Source organism: Aptenodytes forsteri, unplaced genomic scaffold (assembly GCF_000699145.1).
Source record: "Aptenodytes forsteri isolate BGI_AS27 unplaced genomic scaffold, ASM69914v1 Scaffold164, whole genome shotgun sequence".
Classification (NCBI taxonomy): domain Eukaryota; kingdom Metazoa; phylum Chordata; class Aves; order Sphenisciformes; family Spheniscidae; genus Aptenodytes; species Aptenodytes forsteri.
The window spans coordinates 4,539,332-4,557,630 of NW_008795527.1; the positions used below are offsets into that span (position 1 = coordinate 4,539,332).

General features: G+C 39.8%; 1 protein-coding gene across 2 annotated transcripts in view; it reads right to left on the reverse strand.

Annotated features, from left to right (window-relative positions):
- Positions 1 to 318: 318 nt before the first annotated feature.
- Positions 319 to 18,299, reverse strand: part of HDAC9 (histone deacetylase 9) — a 460,761-nt gene continuing 442,780 nt past the window's right edge. For both annotated transcript variants that reach the window (XM_009282056.2, XM_019472795.1), the window contains 3 exons: positions 15,152 to 15,236; positions 9,876 to 10,029; positions 319 to 358 (listed from right to left, as the gene is read on the reverse strand). In XM_009282056.2, the coding sequence (XP_009280331.1) occupies positions 319 to 358; positions 9,876 to 10,029; positions 15,152 to 15,236 (279 nt within the window). The remainder of the gene's footprint in view (positions 359 to 9,875; positions 10,030 to 15,151; positions 15,237 to 18,299) is intronic.

Sequence of the window (18,299 nt, forward strand, 5' to 3'; positions counted from 1 at the left end):
AGAATTTTGTAATACTCTATTTCACAATTTATGTTGGTGAGCGGGTCAAACAGCATATAAAAAGCATGCTCTAGGCTCTTTCTCCCAAGCCCGTTTTACTGTAACTCTAGAATTGTAGCGGTTACATTTAAGGAATCTTTAGGGCCCTTTCAAGTCCATCCAAAGAACAAGTGAAGCTGCTATTCAGAGTTTTGTGCCCAGTGTTTATGTTCCATCTGATCTGTGCCACCCAAGCAGCAGACAAGACATGTCTGAGGGTGCTTTGGGGGGATACACAATGATGTCACCCACAGGAAATATCAGGGAGGACTTGGCACTTCACAAGGCTGTCTCTTCTTCCATGGGCTCGCCAGCAGCTCTGTAAAAATAAACAGGCAATCAGAATACGGCACAAGAGTACACAATGACATTGTAGATTTTCATGCATAATCAAAGCTGATTTTTCAGCTCTCTCTGATGTTTATTTGTGTTATTCAGTTATCCATAAATAGAGTTTCTTTCCTAGGAAGTATAAACAAATGTCAAGTGGAAAAACATTTTAGATCCAAGCAATCACTGAAAATGTTCCTGTTTATATTAAAATATGTCAGAATATTTTGTAACTTTTTGTCCAGAAATGTACATGCTTTGTGTCAACAGAGTCAAATAATTTCATGAAAAAAATAGCTGCGATACTTTTATTTTACGAGCTTTTGCAACTAAAAATACATGCATTTATTTTTTCAAGCGGGCCCATACCATTAAAGCGAAATAGTTCACTAGTAGCCAAGTAGTTAGCAGTGCTTCTTCTGGGGTTCTTCTTCAGTCCTCTGATTTTTGATTCTGTGCTTTCACAAATGCATTGCCTGCCTGCCTGCCTGTCACTTCTCAGACCAAATTCTGAACTCGATCAGCAGATCACTGTCATAGAGAAGGTATCTATTAATAATATAAAATCAGATTATACGTATATCTTTTATTTGAAAGCCTCTGGGAAATATTCAGCTTAGGCAAGATGAGCTCTTTAAAACATCCAGTAAGAAAACAGTGGGGACATATGCTGTAAAGCATCATATGGCGTAAAGTGTCGTAGTGCCTTGTATCTGACAAGCTACCACACCTGAGGATTATGCTGGCAATTATAAAATGGGAAGCTTCTGAGATCACGGTGAGACCTCACTATTGAAGGGCATAAGAATCTGGACACAAACCTTTTTTCACCTCAGTCTGGCAGAATACCATATGACAAATGAGCTTAAGACCTCCTTAAAAATAGTCACTTCAAGCAATTTTGAAATGAGAGGAGAGCAAAAAGTAAACGCAAATTAATAAACGAGACGTTTACCAGTTAAATCTTGTAAGCCAGTATAATAACTGACTTCAGTAAAACATCCCTCAGAAAGTACAAACTCATGAGATCCCATGGAAAAAAAAAAGTAATTAATGGGGGCTTGCATGGGCTTTGGTAGTTTATTCAGCAAGGAAGCCAGAGAATTTTAAATGAATCTGGAGTTTATTAAAGTCTTTCCCAATGAAAAATTCAGCAGTGTGTCTTTAAATGATTTTATACAGGTTATTCCTTTATGATTTGGAATGATCACAGCTAGTATGTTGAAAAATGTCAGATAAATGATTTATGAAAAAGAAGACGTTTTTCAGACTAATCACTTTCCAAAGGGTTATTGACCCTAAAAAATTATTAATCTATAAATCTCAAATCTTTTGTTCCTCACCACATGGTGGAGAATGTTTCCTATGTACAGTAACCACTGTAGCTCCCTCATTCCCGAGAGGCGAGGTGAAGCCCTCTTCCATTCCCTCTTTTTCCTCTCTTGCATTGTTCTGGCTTGCAGCAGAGACCGCACAGTGGCAGCCAGGGGAGGATGGAGCTCAGCCTGCTCCTGAGGTCCTCAGGTGTGATAAAGGATAATGCACCATGTGGAGAATTCATACTGATGCTGTATGCTGCTGTTGTGCTGACCACACGCTTCCACTTTCTCCAGCCACTTTTGGAAGACCTGCATGTCCTCTGACATAACACAAAAGTGCAATAAGCCCTTGTTAAACATCCAAGACCTTATGGGGCTGTCTGGAAAGAGGATAATTTGGAAGCAGATAACAGTTCAGTTTTTAGGTTCTGCTGTGAGTAAGCGAATGAGAAGAAATAGTTGTCAATAGATTTCAACTGGCGATTGGCAGAGCAGGAAGGAGCTGAGCTCTGGAAAACCTCTGGAAGTGAAAGTTGGGATTTGGGTTATTTGTAAGGATCTAGGGAAGCAGTACGTGCAACAGTCTGTTCACATGTATTTGGCTTCTGGGACTGACATTCTCATGACCCTAGTACAAATGAGAGGTGATCTTATTCAGTGTTTTAGTCCTGGGCAATTTTTCACTGACAAGGGTGCTTCTGAGTGCCAGGACTGACCTTGAGTGCTATATTCTAATATACTCCAATATATTCCAACAATATGCCAATATTCCGCATCAGCCAGAGCCTAAGCACCACGAAATTTTTATATGCAAGTGCCAGATGCAAGGTCCTTTTCGGAAAAGGAGAGGAGGTTAGGGTGCCCTGATGAATCCAGCTGCTGTCTCTCAGTGTGGGTACTCTCACAGCCTTCTCCAGACTCCTTTTGAAGATTTATGTGTATGCTTTAACTTCATTTTATTAGTGTCAGAGAAGTCACTGGATCTATCCAATGGCTTATCATTAGAAACATACGTTTTTATGGGATAACGTCTTAGGCCAGAGTTTTGTGTGAGAGCCAGTAAAGTTTTAGGGCCTTAGTACAGAGAGAAAAACACTGTAGTCCCATAACACTGAGCGGTGAATCAATACACACCCATTCTGCTGAAATCAAAAGTTCTCAAAAAAATCCAAAAAACCGAGGGGGCAGAGTCTGACAGGCCAAATTTATGTTACTTCAGTTATGTCACTGTTAGTTACATCAGTTCAGTCAGTCTTCCTGTAGCTGACAAGAAGTTGGCATAAAAAAGTAAAACAGGCAAAAAAACCCCATCCCGTATTGTATGCTCTGGTTCCTCAGAGGTGCAGCTGTGAGCTCGGCTCTGATCCGGACTGATTCCGTGCGGTCAGCAGATTCAGAAAGATACCAACTAGGACTGTAATGATTGTAGAACCACAACTGTGATTTTTCATTAAGGCTTCACTGTGGCTTATTTAAACTGCAAGTTCCTAGGAGCAGAGCCCTCTTGCATTCGCTCTGTTTATTCTGGTGTGCTGGAAAGAGCGCTCACCTATAGCTCTCTATATGTGCAATTCACACTATGGCAGAATGAAGTAGCCTTTTTGCAGTTAATGCTAAACAAAATGATTCTGTTTAAACCTTAAAACAAAAGAAATAGATGAGGCAAAAATCCTACCATAGGGATAAAATCTGGCAAAACGTGTGACATCTTAAGTATTGTTTTGTGGCAGTTGAGAATAAATGGCAACCATATTATTTATGAGAATATTATTTAAAATAGTTCATATCTACACTTTAAAAAAAGTTAATATTTAAGAATATAGATAAACCCTGTACATTATCCAAAAAATTAAATGTTTCTCTTACATTATTTTTAAAATTAGAATTACGGAGATTCCTTATAGCTACATCACCACACATAAAAATAAAAATTCAAGGTATGTTTCCAAGTCACAGAAACTGCTGAACAAAAGATAGGTTTTCTGGCATGGTATGGCTGTTTTATGCCATAATCTGTTCCTAATTTAACTCAGCTGTCTCAGGGAAGATCATTGTAATTGAAAAGTGATCCTCTGGTAGCAGAGAGCTGGGGAAAAAGAAGTACATTTCTATACCATAGAGATGATTCGAAGAGCGTCTAAAGACATCATATAAGAGATCCTGAGTAAGTGTATATCCTAGTAAAAATGGACTTTGTATGGATCAAATAAAAAGGAACTAAAAGTAAAAACCATCATAGTTTAAGAGCAGAATAAGGTAACTACACGTATACTCTCAAAAGAGGAAGTAATGTGCAAATAAGGCGAATTAAATGAACTATAAACTCTCTCAAGTTAAATGTAAGCCCTCAATGAGGCAGGCCAAAGGAGAGTCTGAAGCGCAACATGTTAAAGGCATAAAAATTAATAATAAAAAGATCTTTCAAAATACATCAGAAGAAATGATCAAAGCATAAAAGGAGCATCAAGGAAGGTAGACCACAAAAGCAAAATGAACTATTTATATCTGTGTTCACTAGAGAAGTGTCAGGGAGATTTTATTATTTGCAGATGAACTCTCTTAAACCGAATCAGCACTAGAACAAACTGATATATTAAACATTGCCAAATTGCTAAGAGCAGATGATATTTGTCCACTGAGTTCTAGGGGAATGCAATTATAATGTTGCTAAAGAAATAATTATTGAGCATATTCTACTGCTTAACTCAGCACCCACACAAGAGTTAGAGAAGGTAAGAAATGCAATTCCCCCTTTGGAAACTATAGGAGATACAGTAAGCCTGTATGGAGAAATTGAAAGCAGCTATAATCAGTGATAGAATTAGTAGGCATTTAGGTAATGGTAATTTGGGTAAGAGTTATGTCTTAACACTTACAGAGAAAGCAAGCCTTACAAATTTATTAGAAGTTTCTGAAGGAAATTAAGGAAGAGGGATCAAGTGATATCCCTGTGCAAAGAAAGTCTTCCAACTATTTTATCCAAATGCTTTGAGGAAACTAGGTTACGAGAGAAGGTCCTCTCATACATTAATGATCCATCAAAAGTAGGAAACAGACGATAATATTAGTGAATTTTCACCATGGAGGGACTCTCCAGAGCATCTCAAAAAGACTTGGCAGACTACCAGTAGATTTAGGTGATAATGTTTGTTGATGATGCCAAATTACTGATACTAGTCAGTTCTAAAGCCCGTAACACCATTTCTGAGTGGAAAAGAAGGTAAACAAACACAAACTAACACACAATACATAAAACAGGGGGGAGGACAGCTTTAGCTGTTTATACACAGTGATGGCTATGACTGAGAGCTTGGAGTTAATGGTAGAAGAGCAGAGAGCAACAGAAACAAGAAAAAATCCCCAACATTAAGCTACTGTGCAAATCCACAGTGTGCCCAACACCTGGAGTCCTGCATGCAGTTCTTACTCCATCTCAAAGAAAACTACAAAAGGCACAGAGAGGGGCAAGAATCATCAGAGGTAAGAAATTATTTTCATACCAGGAGGAATACAGAGTCTTGAGACAGCTGAAGCCTTTAAAACCAGAAATGGGGCAGAGACTATGAGTAAGAAAAGAACTGCTTTTATTTCTCACAATGCAAGAACTAGGGGTTGCCCGGTGAATTTATTGGTTAATAAGTTTAGAGCAAAGAAAAAGAAGGGCAATGCCTGATGAAGCTGTGGGATTCACTACCTGAGTGCCAAAGGTGTAAGTTGGTTAAAAAAAAACTTTGAAAAGTTCATGCCTGGGTAAGTATCCTGGAGGCTTTTACACAGGATGGGTCAGATACAGCTGTTGAGATCTACTGACTCAGCAGGGCAAGGCTGGCTCTCAAACTCCTCTGCTCCTGGTTCTCTTCCTTACGCACCCACCACCGGGGAACAAGAGGAAGGTGGGCAAGATAAGGCTGCAGCCTGACCTGGGGAAGCTGTTCTTCAGCTCCTGAGCCTGGCTGTGATTGCAGATCCTGTGAGGTATGGCCAGGTAGGTGCAGGTTACTCAGCACAACTGAGGTGGATACCCAAATAGGGAAATGCTAAGTGAAGCTTTATGACTTGAAACACAAACACAGCAAGTGACCCTAGATGACGGCTAGCTGTACCCCATGATCCAACCAGTTGCTCTAGTATATAACATAATGTATGTAATATAATGCAATGTGACTGAAACTGCAACTGCTAGCTCTGTAACACTGAGAGTAATATCTAAAAGTTACATTTTGTTTTCATTTCCATTTGAGTAAAATCTATGCTCGCCTGAATGAGGACCATAAAGTCAAATTCTGATAAATGTCATCCTCAAGATTTACTGTTTGCTGTAAAAATAGTAAGTGCAAGAGATCTCCCTCCACACCCTTTTATTTTTCCATTTTAAGAAGAAACATACAGAAGCTCCAATGTATCAGGGACAGCACTGTACTGAACATTTTCATAGCACAATTTCTGAAATGGGTGTCTGGCCAAAGCACAATTCTAATCAGCTAAATCTGTATCTCACATAGGGAATAAGCAGTTATCAATGCACAAAAGTTAGGGTCATTAGAAATGTTTTATAGGGCATGCCTGTTCCTTTAATTGCATCTGTATTTAAATCTGTGTTAGCATCATGCATGTTTTCTTTCCTATCCACAAACTCTTTTTTCTATATCTGTTCTCTTCTGAAGTCTATAATCAAGTTTCAGTTGGATCTTAAAATGCAGAGTTGTGCTTTGGTAAAATAAAACACCAAAAGCATAGCAGCTTTTCACGGTTTTCTTCATTTAGCCTGCCAGAGGAAATCGAATAAAAAAATAATCGGCACTGTCACTTGAAGAAAAGAAAGAAAGAGAGAAGAAAGAAAGAGAAATACTTAAGATGGGCCTTAGCCAGGAGCATTTTATCCTTTATTCATCAGTGGTAAATGAGTCAGATATGAGTTGGCCAGGAAAAGAGCTGCTTTACCCAAAATCTGAGTTTAAAGTGAGTCATCTCTCTCCAAACACCAATATATCCTCCAACATAACTGGCAAGAGTTTCCCGCAAAGAGGCTCTTGCTGCCGCTCTCTTCATCTGGAGGCCTGACCATCCAAAGCTGAAGTCAACAGGATCTCTACCATCAATTCAGTGAAACAGGGTTAGAGATACAGGCCAGAATTATCAGCCTGGCTGACCATCGTGGGAATTAAGAGAAAGTAAATCGGCTCCTGGCATAATGAAGGAACTTTCAGGCTGCCCTGTCAGCCATGGCGCTTTCTGCTCTGATCCTGCCCTACCTGTCACAACTAGCTTTCCCAAACAAACACTCAATGCAAAGGCTTGCAACAGGTCTTCTGAAGGTGGCCCCCATCTACAATGGGGGGAGGAGGGGCGCATCTACAGTGGCCTTATCAAGAGGGCTTGAGAGCCCAGATGGCTCCTCACGTCCCTGCAGCCCTGTCATTTGCCATAGAAAGGGGCTCGAAAAGGAGCTTTGCATACTTGGTCCTTAATTACAACAAACATAACAAATGTGAAAAAGCAAAGTTGGACTCATGACTACATTACTGCTGTTTGTGTTGTTATGTGCCTATGAAATGAACGTCATGTTTTCGTGAAAGGAATGAAATTATACTGGCCTGGAACCAGGGTGTGCAATGTCAAATCAGTCCCTGGATTTATGATCCCGTGCTGGACTTTCATTCATGCTCAAAGTGCACCCAGGTCCTCTCAGGTCTCCCCACAGCCCAGAGGACTCTCAAAATCAGACCTTCAGGGTGACCATTTTTGATTCCATATTCCTCCTTACACTCAGCAGGAAGAAAACAGAGAGAATGATGTCCAGAAGCCTCAGAAAACCTAACTATCAATTTTGGCCCAGTGGGACAGCACTTATGTTGTCCCATCGCTCTCTGATGGCAATCTGGCTTTGGGTGACTTCTTTGTGGGTTACGAATGTGGAAACAGACTCAGGATCAGGGTGACTTTTTGATTCCATATTCCTCCTTACACTCAGCAGGAAGAAAACAGAGAGAATGATGTCCAGAAGCCTCAGAAAACCTAACTATCAATTTTGGCCCAGTGGGACAGCACTTATGTTGTCCCATCGCTCTCTGATGGCAATCTGGCTTTGGGTGACTTCTTTGTGGGTTACGAATGTGGAAACAGACTCAGGAACGCATGCGTGCATAGGGTTTTTTTGTGCTTGCTGAAAAATCTCTGCAGCACCACAGAAGATATTTCAAACGAAGCCATTTTTCCACAGAACAATTCATCATGATGGATTCGTCCCTATAAGAGTCCAGAACTGATGAAGTGTAATGAATCTGGCAGCCACATGAATTCCACTTGTGTACATTTCCGCACATCCGTTTTTTTCCATTTCCCTCAGCTCCGCCCTGAAATTCTGTTTTCAGAATGGGCGGAAACTGTCACAGGTTATCAGTAGGTAGGTAATAAATACAATAACTAAGTGCAGCATTAGTCAAAGGGTTATTTTGTTCAAATCATGTAGGATCAGCAGTTGCTCTCAATGGCTGTAGTTTTAAGTGAGTGGAGGCACATAACAAATACAAGTCTTGGTTATTCTGAGCAATGTAAAAATACACAAAATTAACCACACCCTTTTTCAGACAATTTAAAGCTTTGCTTTGTTTGATTGCATTAGTTCCAACACTTTAACTAAAAGTCTTTATAGTTCAGAGCCATGTACACACGAGCAGGCACCTTTCTGTCCTTGGCTAGCAGAAGTGTCTTGTAACTGTCACAAATTTATATGACAAACCTTACATTATTCCTTAGCTGAGCACTGATTAGCACTCTCACAAACCTAAACTGTCTCCTGTTCATCATGGATTCTTCCCCAAGCTTTTATGGATTTGTTTGCAATAATACTAGCACAACAATAGCCATAGCATATTAAAATATAATTACCATCGGAAAGGTAATTATGTAAATACTGTGAACTTTACTAGCTAGCTCTGCTCCCTGTGTGTCCCTTTGAGCCATGTCTGTTATCTCATTGACAGATGAGCACTCCCACTGTTGTGAGAGACGTTCACTCCCAAACGCATCCATAGCTTTTAACACTGCGCTATTCCCCCTGATGCCTATCAGTTCAGTCCTGATTAAAAGAGCCAATGCGGGAGGCAAGAACCAAATCAAACAAGTAGCTGTCATGACGTAGGAGCCATGGATCCTTCTGGCTCCACTCCCACCACCACTCTGCCTACCCACAGCTCCCTCCTTTCTCTCCTGTTGTTACACAGCTCTGCTCCACAGCCTGCAGGGAGCTGATGAGTCTCCTTATAAGGCTTTTTTCTCCTTTCCTCCTCCCTCCCCTGTTTTCTTTGTGTGATGGAAACCGAATGGTTCCACTGCATTTTGGGTCTTCCTTTACTGGTGAAGGACAGGAAAGTTTGTCCTTAAAATGGGTAAATAGGAAACTCCAGGAACTTCTGCAGTGGCTTTTCTGATTCCTAACAACTCCCTGAAGAAATACTGTTTTGTAGATGACACAGTATTCAGTGGCTATCAAATTTTTTCATCTCTAATCGGCAAAAAACAAAACAGCAGTCACTGTATCATTTTCTCAATTTGTGAAATTGAAAGCAATCTTCATTAACGTAAAAAGCAGCTGACAAGCTGGAAAAAACAGCGTTCTCATTCTTTGCTGGTGTACCTTCATCTTGGTACACAGAAAATGTTGGCGCTAATCCTGGTCAGGATTGCTTTAAGTTTTATACTGGCACCGTTCCATTGCTTCCAGGGAAGTAATTTTAATGCTTGTCTAAGATCATTTAATAATGATTTAAGTCCATCCTTATTAAATTTATCTGACCGTGTGTTAAATGCCTTCCTAGAAAATGAAAACTAAAACAGGTTTGAATAGCTTCCAATGAGAAGAATATGGTTGATTACACTTGATCATGTCTATTTTCCTCATATGGATAATGCACTTTTTATGTATTAGAGACCATTAGACATGGGGAGAAAACAAGGTTCTTGTACTAATCATGAACCTTAGTAAAGAATTACAGAGCCCAAAAAAATACCTGCTAGCATAGAATATCTCTGCTTCCAGTGGCCAAGTGAGAGAACTCAAATCCAGGGATGAAAAATTCCAGGTACCTCAACTAGCAGATAATTTTGAAACAACCCTTAGTCTAGCAGTCTTCATCTCACCTGACTCGAGCGAAAGCCTTGTTCTCTGCAACAATTGCATATGCTTACCTGCTGCCTTCCTGAGGGATACACTGCTCAACATCCACTGAAAGGGAGGCCATAGCAGATACCGTTTCTGTCTCCTCCCTCTCTTGTTTCTGAGACTCAGCCAGAGCACAATTCACTGGCACAGAGTATGGCTCCACTGACTTCCAGTACTTGCCTAAGGAAAACACACATAATAATTTATGGGAATTTTAGCTAGCATGGTGCTACAAGCATAGTAATCACTTAGTTCAACGCTGGCTGATTATAATTTAAAATCACTGCGTTGTAAGCAGTACAGTTGAAACTTCAGGCTGCAGTGAAGAGGTATATTTCTGAACCTAAGAATGCCAAGTTGGAAAGTGCTTTCATTCCAAGGGCTGTGTCACACCCTTCCCCAGAAGGTAATAAACTGGAGGAGTAACACACAGGCTAATGAACTCATACTGTCAGACAAGCTATTGGCTTTATCTACACAAGGTGAAGGGAGTTCAGGGCAGGGTTAATACCTAGAAGATCTGATATGGCAGACAATTGATGCATATACAGCAAATAGGACTAGAAAAATGAACATTGTTGTGTAACGTGCTCACACAGCACTGTCTTGAAAAGGAAAAAATTCAGAAATGCCAGCTCGTACCGAAGTGATGTTGCCAGAACAATCAGGTTTGTTAGTCCTGGATGTTCTTTCTCCTCCAACCTCAGGGCGTATACTAGAACAATAATTTATTTAAAACTTTCATATATGAACTGGCTGTTGCTGGAAAGCTGCCAGATATCATAAGGAATAGAGCTTTCTGGTTTGCTGTGTAAAAACACAGCAGTGGATTAAAAGCATGAGTATTCTCAGCTTTCTGCCTGTAACAGAAGAGACAGTAAGAAGCTTCTCGAGCAACACAAACAATAATGGCAGGTGACTCATCATCAACACCTAAAATGGTCTGCTACTGCAGTGCTATTAAGAAACAGAGGTTGATTAGTGGTAACCAGGTGAACAAGTAAGAATTTACATATGTATTTCTTACAGTCCAGTAGTCCACTGAGCACTCACTAATTGCCAGGTGGATGACACCTGGAAATTAGGAGCTTTGGGAAGGCTGGGAGCTCTGGACCAGAGCTTATTCAGTGTTTAGCAAGAAGCTTCCAGCAGCTGCTGCAGAGGTTGGGTCAGGGTACTTATCTGGGAATTAGGCGGAGGGTTTCAACAGCTGTGAAAGAGAGGGGATCAAGTAGGGGACTTTTCCGAGGGCTAAAAGGAGGATTTTGGCAGCTGGGCAGCAGGCTGAGTCGAGGTGCTTATCCGGAGGGTAGCTGGAGGCTTTGACAGCTGGGAGGCCAGGCCAGCGGTGGTGCTGCCTGTGCTGCACAAAGGCTGCTGAAAACTCCCTCCTTGGTAACACAGCTCTCAACACAGTTTCAGGCTTTTCAAAAGATGAACTTTTCCCTCCAGTGAGAAAGCAGCTGTCAATAAAGCCTGAAAATGTCTTCATTCAAAAACATCATTGCAAGATGAAAGCCCAAGTCAATGTGCAAGAACAACCAGCGAGCATGGCCAGCGTGTTTCTTTGAACTCTAATAGTGTGCACGTTTGAGTAGTTAGCAGAATCCTTAAATAACGGGGACCTTCTGGGGATAAAATGTAAAGTGTATTAAGTATCCTACAAAGTTGAGATTAAGTGTTAGGAGGTTGGCTTCACTCCAAAAGCATGAAAGACACAGCTAAAAAGTTATGTACATAACAGTAGGCTCAATGATTGGAGCCTGGCAAATTTTATAAAAACAAGACAAAAGTATTCTCTATTATTACTCTGCTCAGAGACCATATTCTCTATTCATTAAAAAATACACTAAAAACAAACAAAAAAGTTATATGAGCATTCCACAATGTTCTCACAGATCATATGTGCAAAAGTCAGTCATTGCAATATACACCCAATTCAAACCCTATAATTTATGAGCTAAATGTTCACAGAGTGGGTGGGGTTTTTGTTGCAGAACAGATGTGCAAGAAAATCAAATCTGTTGGCATGGGAATAATACCCCCTCTTGCCTATAAAAGAAATGAACCCATGTTCACTGCTGGAGTTTTCAAGGGCTTTTATTCGTAAAATAAAATATTAGTAACCAGCTACCACTGTGTTGTTCTCCTGCAGCAACAATAAAACAGCATCAGTGAGGATTGCTACATCGCATTCGTTCATTCACACATAGGCTCACACACCAGCTGCCCCCTAGATCCTGACTTTCTTGTAACACTAAAACTCAGGGCCAATTCAAGCATATTAGTGGGCTCTCTGTGCCCATTTAACTGCCCTTCACTCCCAAGTGATCTGTGATTTTCCTTCTTTCCCTGCATTGAGAATTGTGTTATGAGAGGGGCTTCAGCAATAAAGAGGGAGAGCAGAGTCAGGCCAGGAAGCAGGTGGCAGCATCTATGCTGCAGTGGAGAGTCTTGGAGAAGGGGAATGCATGGCAGGGTGTTTGTGGTTTGTGGGAGGAAATTTTAAAGCAGTCCCAATTAGGAATAGCATCCAGGTAGCAGCAGGTACCTCATGCAAAGAGGGCTTTCTGATGCTTGTGAAAAAGCAATGGTAGATTTTTCTTTAAAATCAGAAAGCTGTACCTTACACCTGTGGTAAGCAGAACAGCTTTGCAAGCTATAAAGAACAACATTTATATGTTGTGCACAAAACGTACGGGGCTTGCATGTGTGCTCAACCAAAAGATTTGTAGGCAAAGTCTTGTGGAACGGAGAGGCAATCACAGCATGCAGCTGCAAAGAAGCTTTGTTAGAAACCCTAGGTATGCTGTGGATTGACAATTAAATGAGCTCAAAAAGCATCTGCCTCAAACTGCTCACATCTCTGAAAATGTCATTTCTACTGGAATGTGAAATTCTACCAGTCCTGTTACATTCATTGAGAAGAACTTGGTGGAGCTCAGGGGAAAGAATGAAGCATACTACTGGTTTCATTCATACAAAACTTGAAGAGCAATCACGGCTTGCAAGAACAAACTATGAAACCAAATCAGTCTTCTAGGTATGCTTTGGCTTTCAGCATGAAAATGTGCTTAAGTCTCCCTCAAAGATTTGTGGGAGCACTGATTATTACCAGGAAATAATAAAAGTGAATGTTTCTGTCACTGCTACAGGCATTTGTAATTGCCTTTCACAGATAGATTCGGACATGCCGTACCATGGCTTGCTTGAAAAAAACAGTTTGGGGGTGGTATTCAAGCTAGTGAACAGGACTGTTTAGAAATAGCATATTACATGGGTGTGGGAACTACTACTTCCAAATGTATTATATTTCCAAAGAAGCTTTGGATCACTGTCACAAACAAAACATTTATACAAATTCCATTCTAGTTAGAAAAAAGTTGTTTCCTCTCATTGTCTAAGTAAGTATTGTATCTTCAATTTTTTGCAGCAAACACAGAAGAGGGACTTTTTTTGTCTAAAATATTGCTAATATTCATTATCAATGTTGGATCACAGAAATACAGACTCAATATACATGCAAGCAATCATTCAAACAAATCAGGCTTTCTCAGGATCTCTCGAGGTGCTACCCCACAACCTAATGCTTTTCAGCCCGCATAATTCCCTCTAATATTCAACGTGTACTTGCTTCTCTTAATTCCATCTAAATATGCATCCCCTATAAAGCTGCACTAAACTTCCCCAGTGCTCCTTTCCGTCATCCAAGCACATTCCTCTCTAATACTTGGTCTCTCTCCAGACAAAATGATGTATGCATAACCTTTTAGGTAATAGCTGGAAGAAAAGACAGAATATTGTGTATAAATAACTCCAAACCCTGAGCAGTCTGACTTCGTTTCAGGAGAACAGTCCACTGGACTGCTGTGACTGTACCAGCTCAGCTCAGACCTAAGCTTGTTCTGAACAAGCAAAGTTAAGCCACTCTGCAGAGCTCTGAACTACATTTTTAGACACACACTACATATTTGTTCCTAAATCCATTCCTTCTTTCTGAACTGCCATCATTTGTGTGTATTTCTAGTAAGACACTATGCCTTTCTGAAGCCAGTATTAATTATTTTTTTTCTCAATTCACCCTTTTTTTGTTTCAGATCCATTTTCATTAAATACGTGTCTTATTTCAAACAGAATTGCATATTCTTTCTTAATGTCTGTGGCCTGTATGCAGCTTTCCGTCCTTATTATCATTTGCAAATCTTCTCTATCTTGCATAGTACATGAATTTCCTTAACTTGCTGATTTCTTCCAGACCATTAACAGGAGATTTTTAGGAAGGTACTAACTCATGAGCTACCCTAGGACATACCACCCAGCAAAAATGACTTGCTGGAATTTATCATATACAGTTGATTTACTTAGATCATTTGCATATCTGGGTGACTACTGTATATGAAGGATGAATTATATACCTACGATGAATTTTAATTGCCACTTTACAACTAAAATCAGCTTGATAATTACCACATGATCAATGGATAATACATGGTGTCCCTTTTAAAAACTGCATTTATTTTATACAGATGAATCCCAATTATTTGTGATTCATATAGCATGAAGCAAAACATTTGTTATCCATTTGTTATTGTTAAGGAGCCAGCAAACAGTAGAAGTCAGGAAGCTCTCACTGCCTCGGTAAAATGGCAGAGAGCAGAAGATTAGAGAATTTAAGGGAAGTCTGCTCAGTTGGATTAAGGCAACTGATGGCAAAGAGAAAATTTTTCAGTGAGACCAGAGCAAATGCCCTAAAGCATCTGGGTAGTAAAGGCTTGGGGCCAGGGCGCACAAGTGAAGCAATCAAATACCCTCTGCATCAGAAACAGAATAAAATCATGTATTTGTTAGCATTGTTTCATGGATCAGTGCCTATTTTGAGCTTTTTAACTTTATCTCAAGCTCCTATACATCTCAAAGCGAGTAACTTGTAAAGGGCTGCACAAACAGAATCTGAAGAAACTATTTTTTAGAGCTGTAATTTACCTGTCTGTTCCTGTCCCTCACTGACAAACATCTATTTCATCCAAGCTGCTCTGGAATGGAAAGATTTGGGAATATTCAGGAATCAGAAAGCTCTAAATAATTTCAATGGGTTATTTTTTCAGGGCTAAATACATAGCAGAAACTAAGAGATGTCAAAGAAACAGAAAAAAAAGCATATATATATATTCTAGACACAGCATGTTGGTTTATACACAAAACATTTGCTCACTCTTTCCTCTGAAACAATAGTTTAATGTCTGTGACGTTAATTAATAATAAAAAATACCCCAAACCCACCAACCCAAACTGAGAAACATACTTTGAATTTCAGTGGTCTTTTTTAAAGAAGCTATTGCATTCATATTGGGGATTTGGTGCACAATATCTTCCGGGAGAGGCTCCAGCTGCAAGAATAAAATAGAATAATATAAATTTTCAATAAGCCACAGGGAAGTAAAACAAACTGAAACAAACTAATCCTCAGGAAAAGCTCAGCCCAAGAACTGGTTAACATTTTGCTGGAATCAGTTCTAAAAGTATAGCCATGATTTTGTTTTCTGTTTTCCAGCCATGTAATTGAATTCCAAGGGGCTTTTCTATTGGCTGCAAGACTAATCTATGGAGTCTCTGAAGCAGGTGCATGTCTGTGTATTATTCATTAAAAAAATGCTAGTTATTTGTGTAATTTTTGTAGGTTCCTCACAAACCAAATTCCACTGCGTCTGTATACGCAGCTGGGCACTCCAAACAAAACCTTGCTGAAGCCACACTGGAACCAAAGTGTGCACTCTATTATCTTTATTTTTCTGGTGTTATTACATCTAACCATCTTACACATTTTAATATTTTTAGGGAAAGCCATAAAACACAGCTGCTTTTACTAGTTTTACATTAATTTCAAATAAAGTAGTAGATAAAAAATGGTTATGCAGATCAGCAGTAAGAGTTCTCTAAGTAAGTTTTTTATAGTCAGCTGCATTTTAATTAGCCAGTTTTAATTGTATAGTCTTTATGTAGGGCTGCATCATAGTAAATTAGCAGAAGGAAGCGTTCAGTTACTACACAGTTATTTTTGCCCTGCAATGTATAGATATACCAAGCAAATTCTATTTTGAAAGTAATCCACGTGCTTTTTTGTCCACCTCCTAGAAAAAGGGTAAAAGATTGTTTGGGCTAAACGCCTCTTCTTGTACTATAATAACTATATTCTCCTTGAACTATGCTTAGAGTCCAGCCAGTTTTTCCGCTTCCCTGCATAGCCTGCTAAGGCTGCTTCCTGCGGAGCCAGGAGTAGCAACCGTGTCAAGGTAGACAAGGAAGAGTGATATCAATACCAATCTCTCTTCTCTAAAGCTAAGGAAGTTCAACCATCGTTGACAGGAGACATCTGTACTGCAGACAAAACTCCTTTCTTAAGCATGCCTTGGTCTACTTTAAACTAGGTCAAGTGAAGCCCACCCAAGGAGCTTCCTCTGTGAAGTTAATAGTTCAGTAGCCATCATACATTGTCCTCCGGGTTGCTACTGCTGCATTGCTACCCACCCAACTAGATAAAATCAGCTTTGATCCAAGTACAGAAAGTGGGAAGGAACTGCAGTGTAGATACTCCCTTAGTAGTTATTTTAAGCAAGCTCAGCTACAAATCCCAGAACTTCTGGGATCTTACCATTATGATCAGCAGCAAATGCCTGTCAGTGATAAAGACATTGCAAATATCACCAGTCTTTTGGAGTCCTGGTAACTAAAATGAATAGGGCTGTTCATGTCATTATTTCCTTAGAATCCCATAGGGGATTGCAGCTGGAAGATTTCCTTGTGGCTACAAACAATAGCACTATGGGTTTTTTTCAAATAGCATAAATCACTCCATTCTGGGCAGTGAGCAAGTGTGCATAGAAGTGCTGGTAGGATCTAACTGGGTCCCAACTCTACTTGGTTACCGAGGAGGCCAAACTGCAAAGGAAGATTGTTGCTATCTAATATGTATCATGGATTAGAACGAAGAAAGCAATTACAGTAAAAATAACATTTACAGATACATTTGCAATTTTTAAACCACATTTACTTCACGATCTTCATAGGTTACTCTGTTTGGTAACTCTTGCAGGTACCTGGGGGAAAACTGTGTGTTTATGAAAATGCCTACCAACAGACCAAGCTTCACAGATTTTAAAACAATAATCTGTACAATAATCTTAATAATCCATACCTTGGGTTATATAGATAAATAGCACTTGCTTTTATCACTTGTTACTTTCTGTTTAAAGCAATCTACCATTTGGCCAGGAAGAGAACAAAATCCTGAAGTTCTGTTTGGTTGTACTGGGTGCAGGAACACAGAAGGGGAAGTGAACAATAGCTTAAGGTTCTGTTTTGACAATTTCCTAATTCCTAAGGCTTTGACAACCATTTCACTCCCCTGAAGTAGGACAAAATAGCTCCAGGCTATAACAATAGGAATAATAGTACAAGGTAAGGAATTGCCAGACTGCAAGATCTGAGAGCTGTGTCTTGTTTTGCCTTTGAGTACCTTGAGATTCTTTCTGCAGACCTCTTGTACTAATTATTAAGCTGGGAGCAGCTGATGCAGAGATAGACAGAGGAGATTTCCTATTAAAAGGTGAATATTTTGCTGCCTTCTTCAGAGCTGGATTTTTGCAGGAGGCAAAAAATTGTCTTGATTTTTCCTAATATATCAATGACACCTCTTTATTTTTCAGTACAGAAATAAATTGTTTAACGAGTAGGATACATTTGAATATTAGACATATCAGATGAATATTTAGAAATGGCAGAGGTGTTTTTAGAAATCAGGATACGATGATGAATTACTAAAGAAAAGAAGAAAAAGTGTCAGACATCCAACAATTATCCCAATCATTACTCCATCTGTTAGCTCTACTAACAGATCTGCAGGTGATGTGAATATAATAGTCATTGATCATTTCCTTAACAATTTTTTCCACAAAACTTTCATGTTGTAACCCAAGCTCAGCTTCTGCTCCAGAGCTATTCTGCCTCCTCACCCTTAGGGATAGCCAGGCAGAACCTGGATCCTCTTCCATATCAGGGAAACCTTATCAGGCTCCAGAAGTAAGTTCATTACATCATAGACCTTGTTCAGCCCAAATGCAGTACCGTTACAAAAACACTGCAGAAATAAAGCCAGTGGGTTATGGCAGCTATTTCTACACACTTTGAAATGAGGCTGTCTGCATTTGAAAGAATGATTTCTGTTGGCAGCTATCCACTGGTTGGATACAACTGTATAGACTGAGGGGTGCCCCCGGAAAATACCAGCAGTTAGACCCAACAGCGAACAAAAGAAATTACTCTACACCTGGCATATATGGCACCATCACCTTCCCTCCTACACTTAGTGGCATTCAGATCATGAAGTCTATTAAATCTGGAAGCTAACAGAAAGGAAGCTGAAAAAAGCACTGGAAGTACACTGTCAGGAAAGA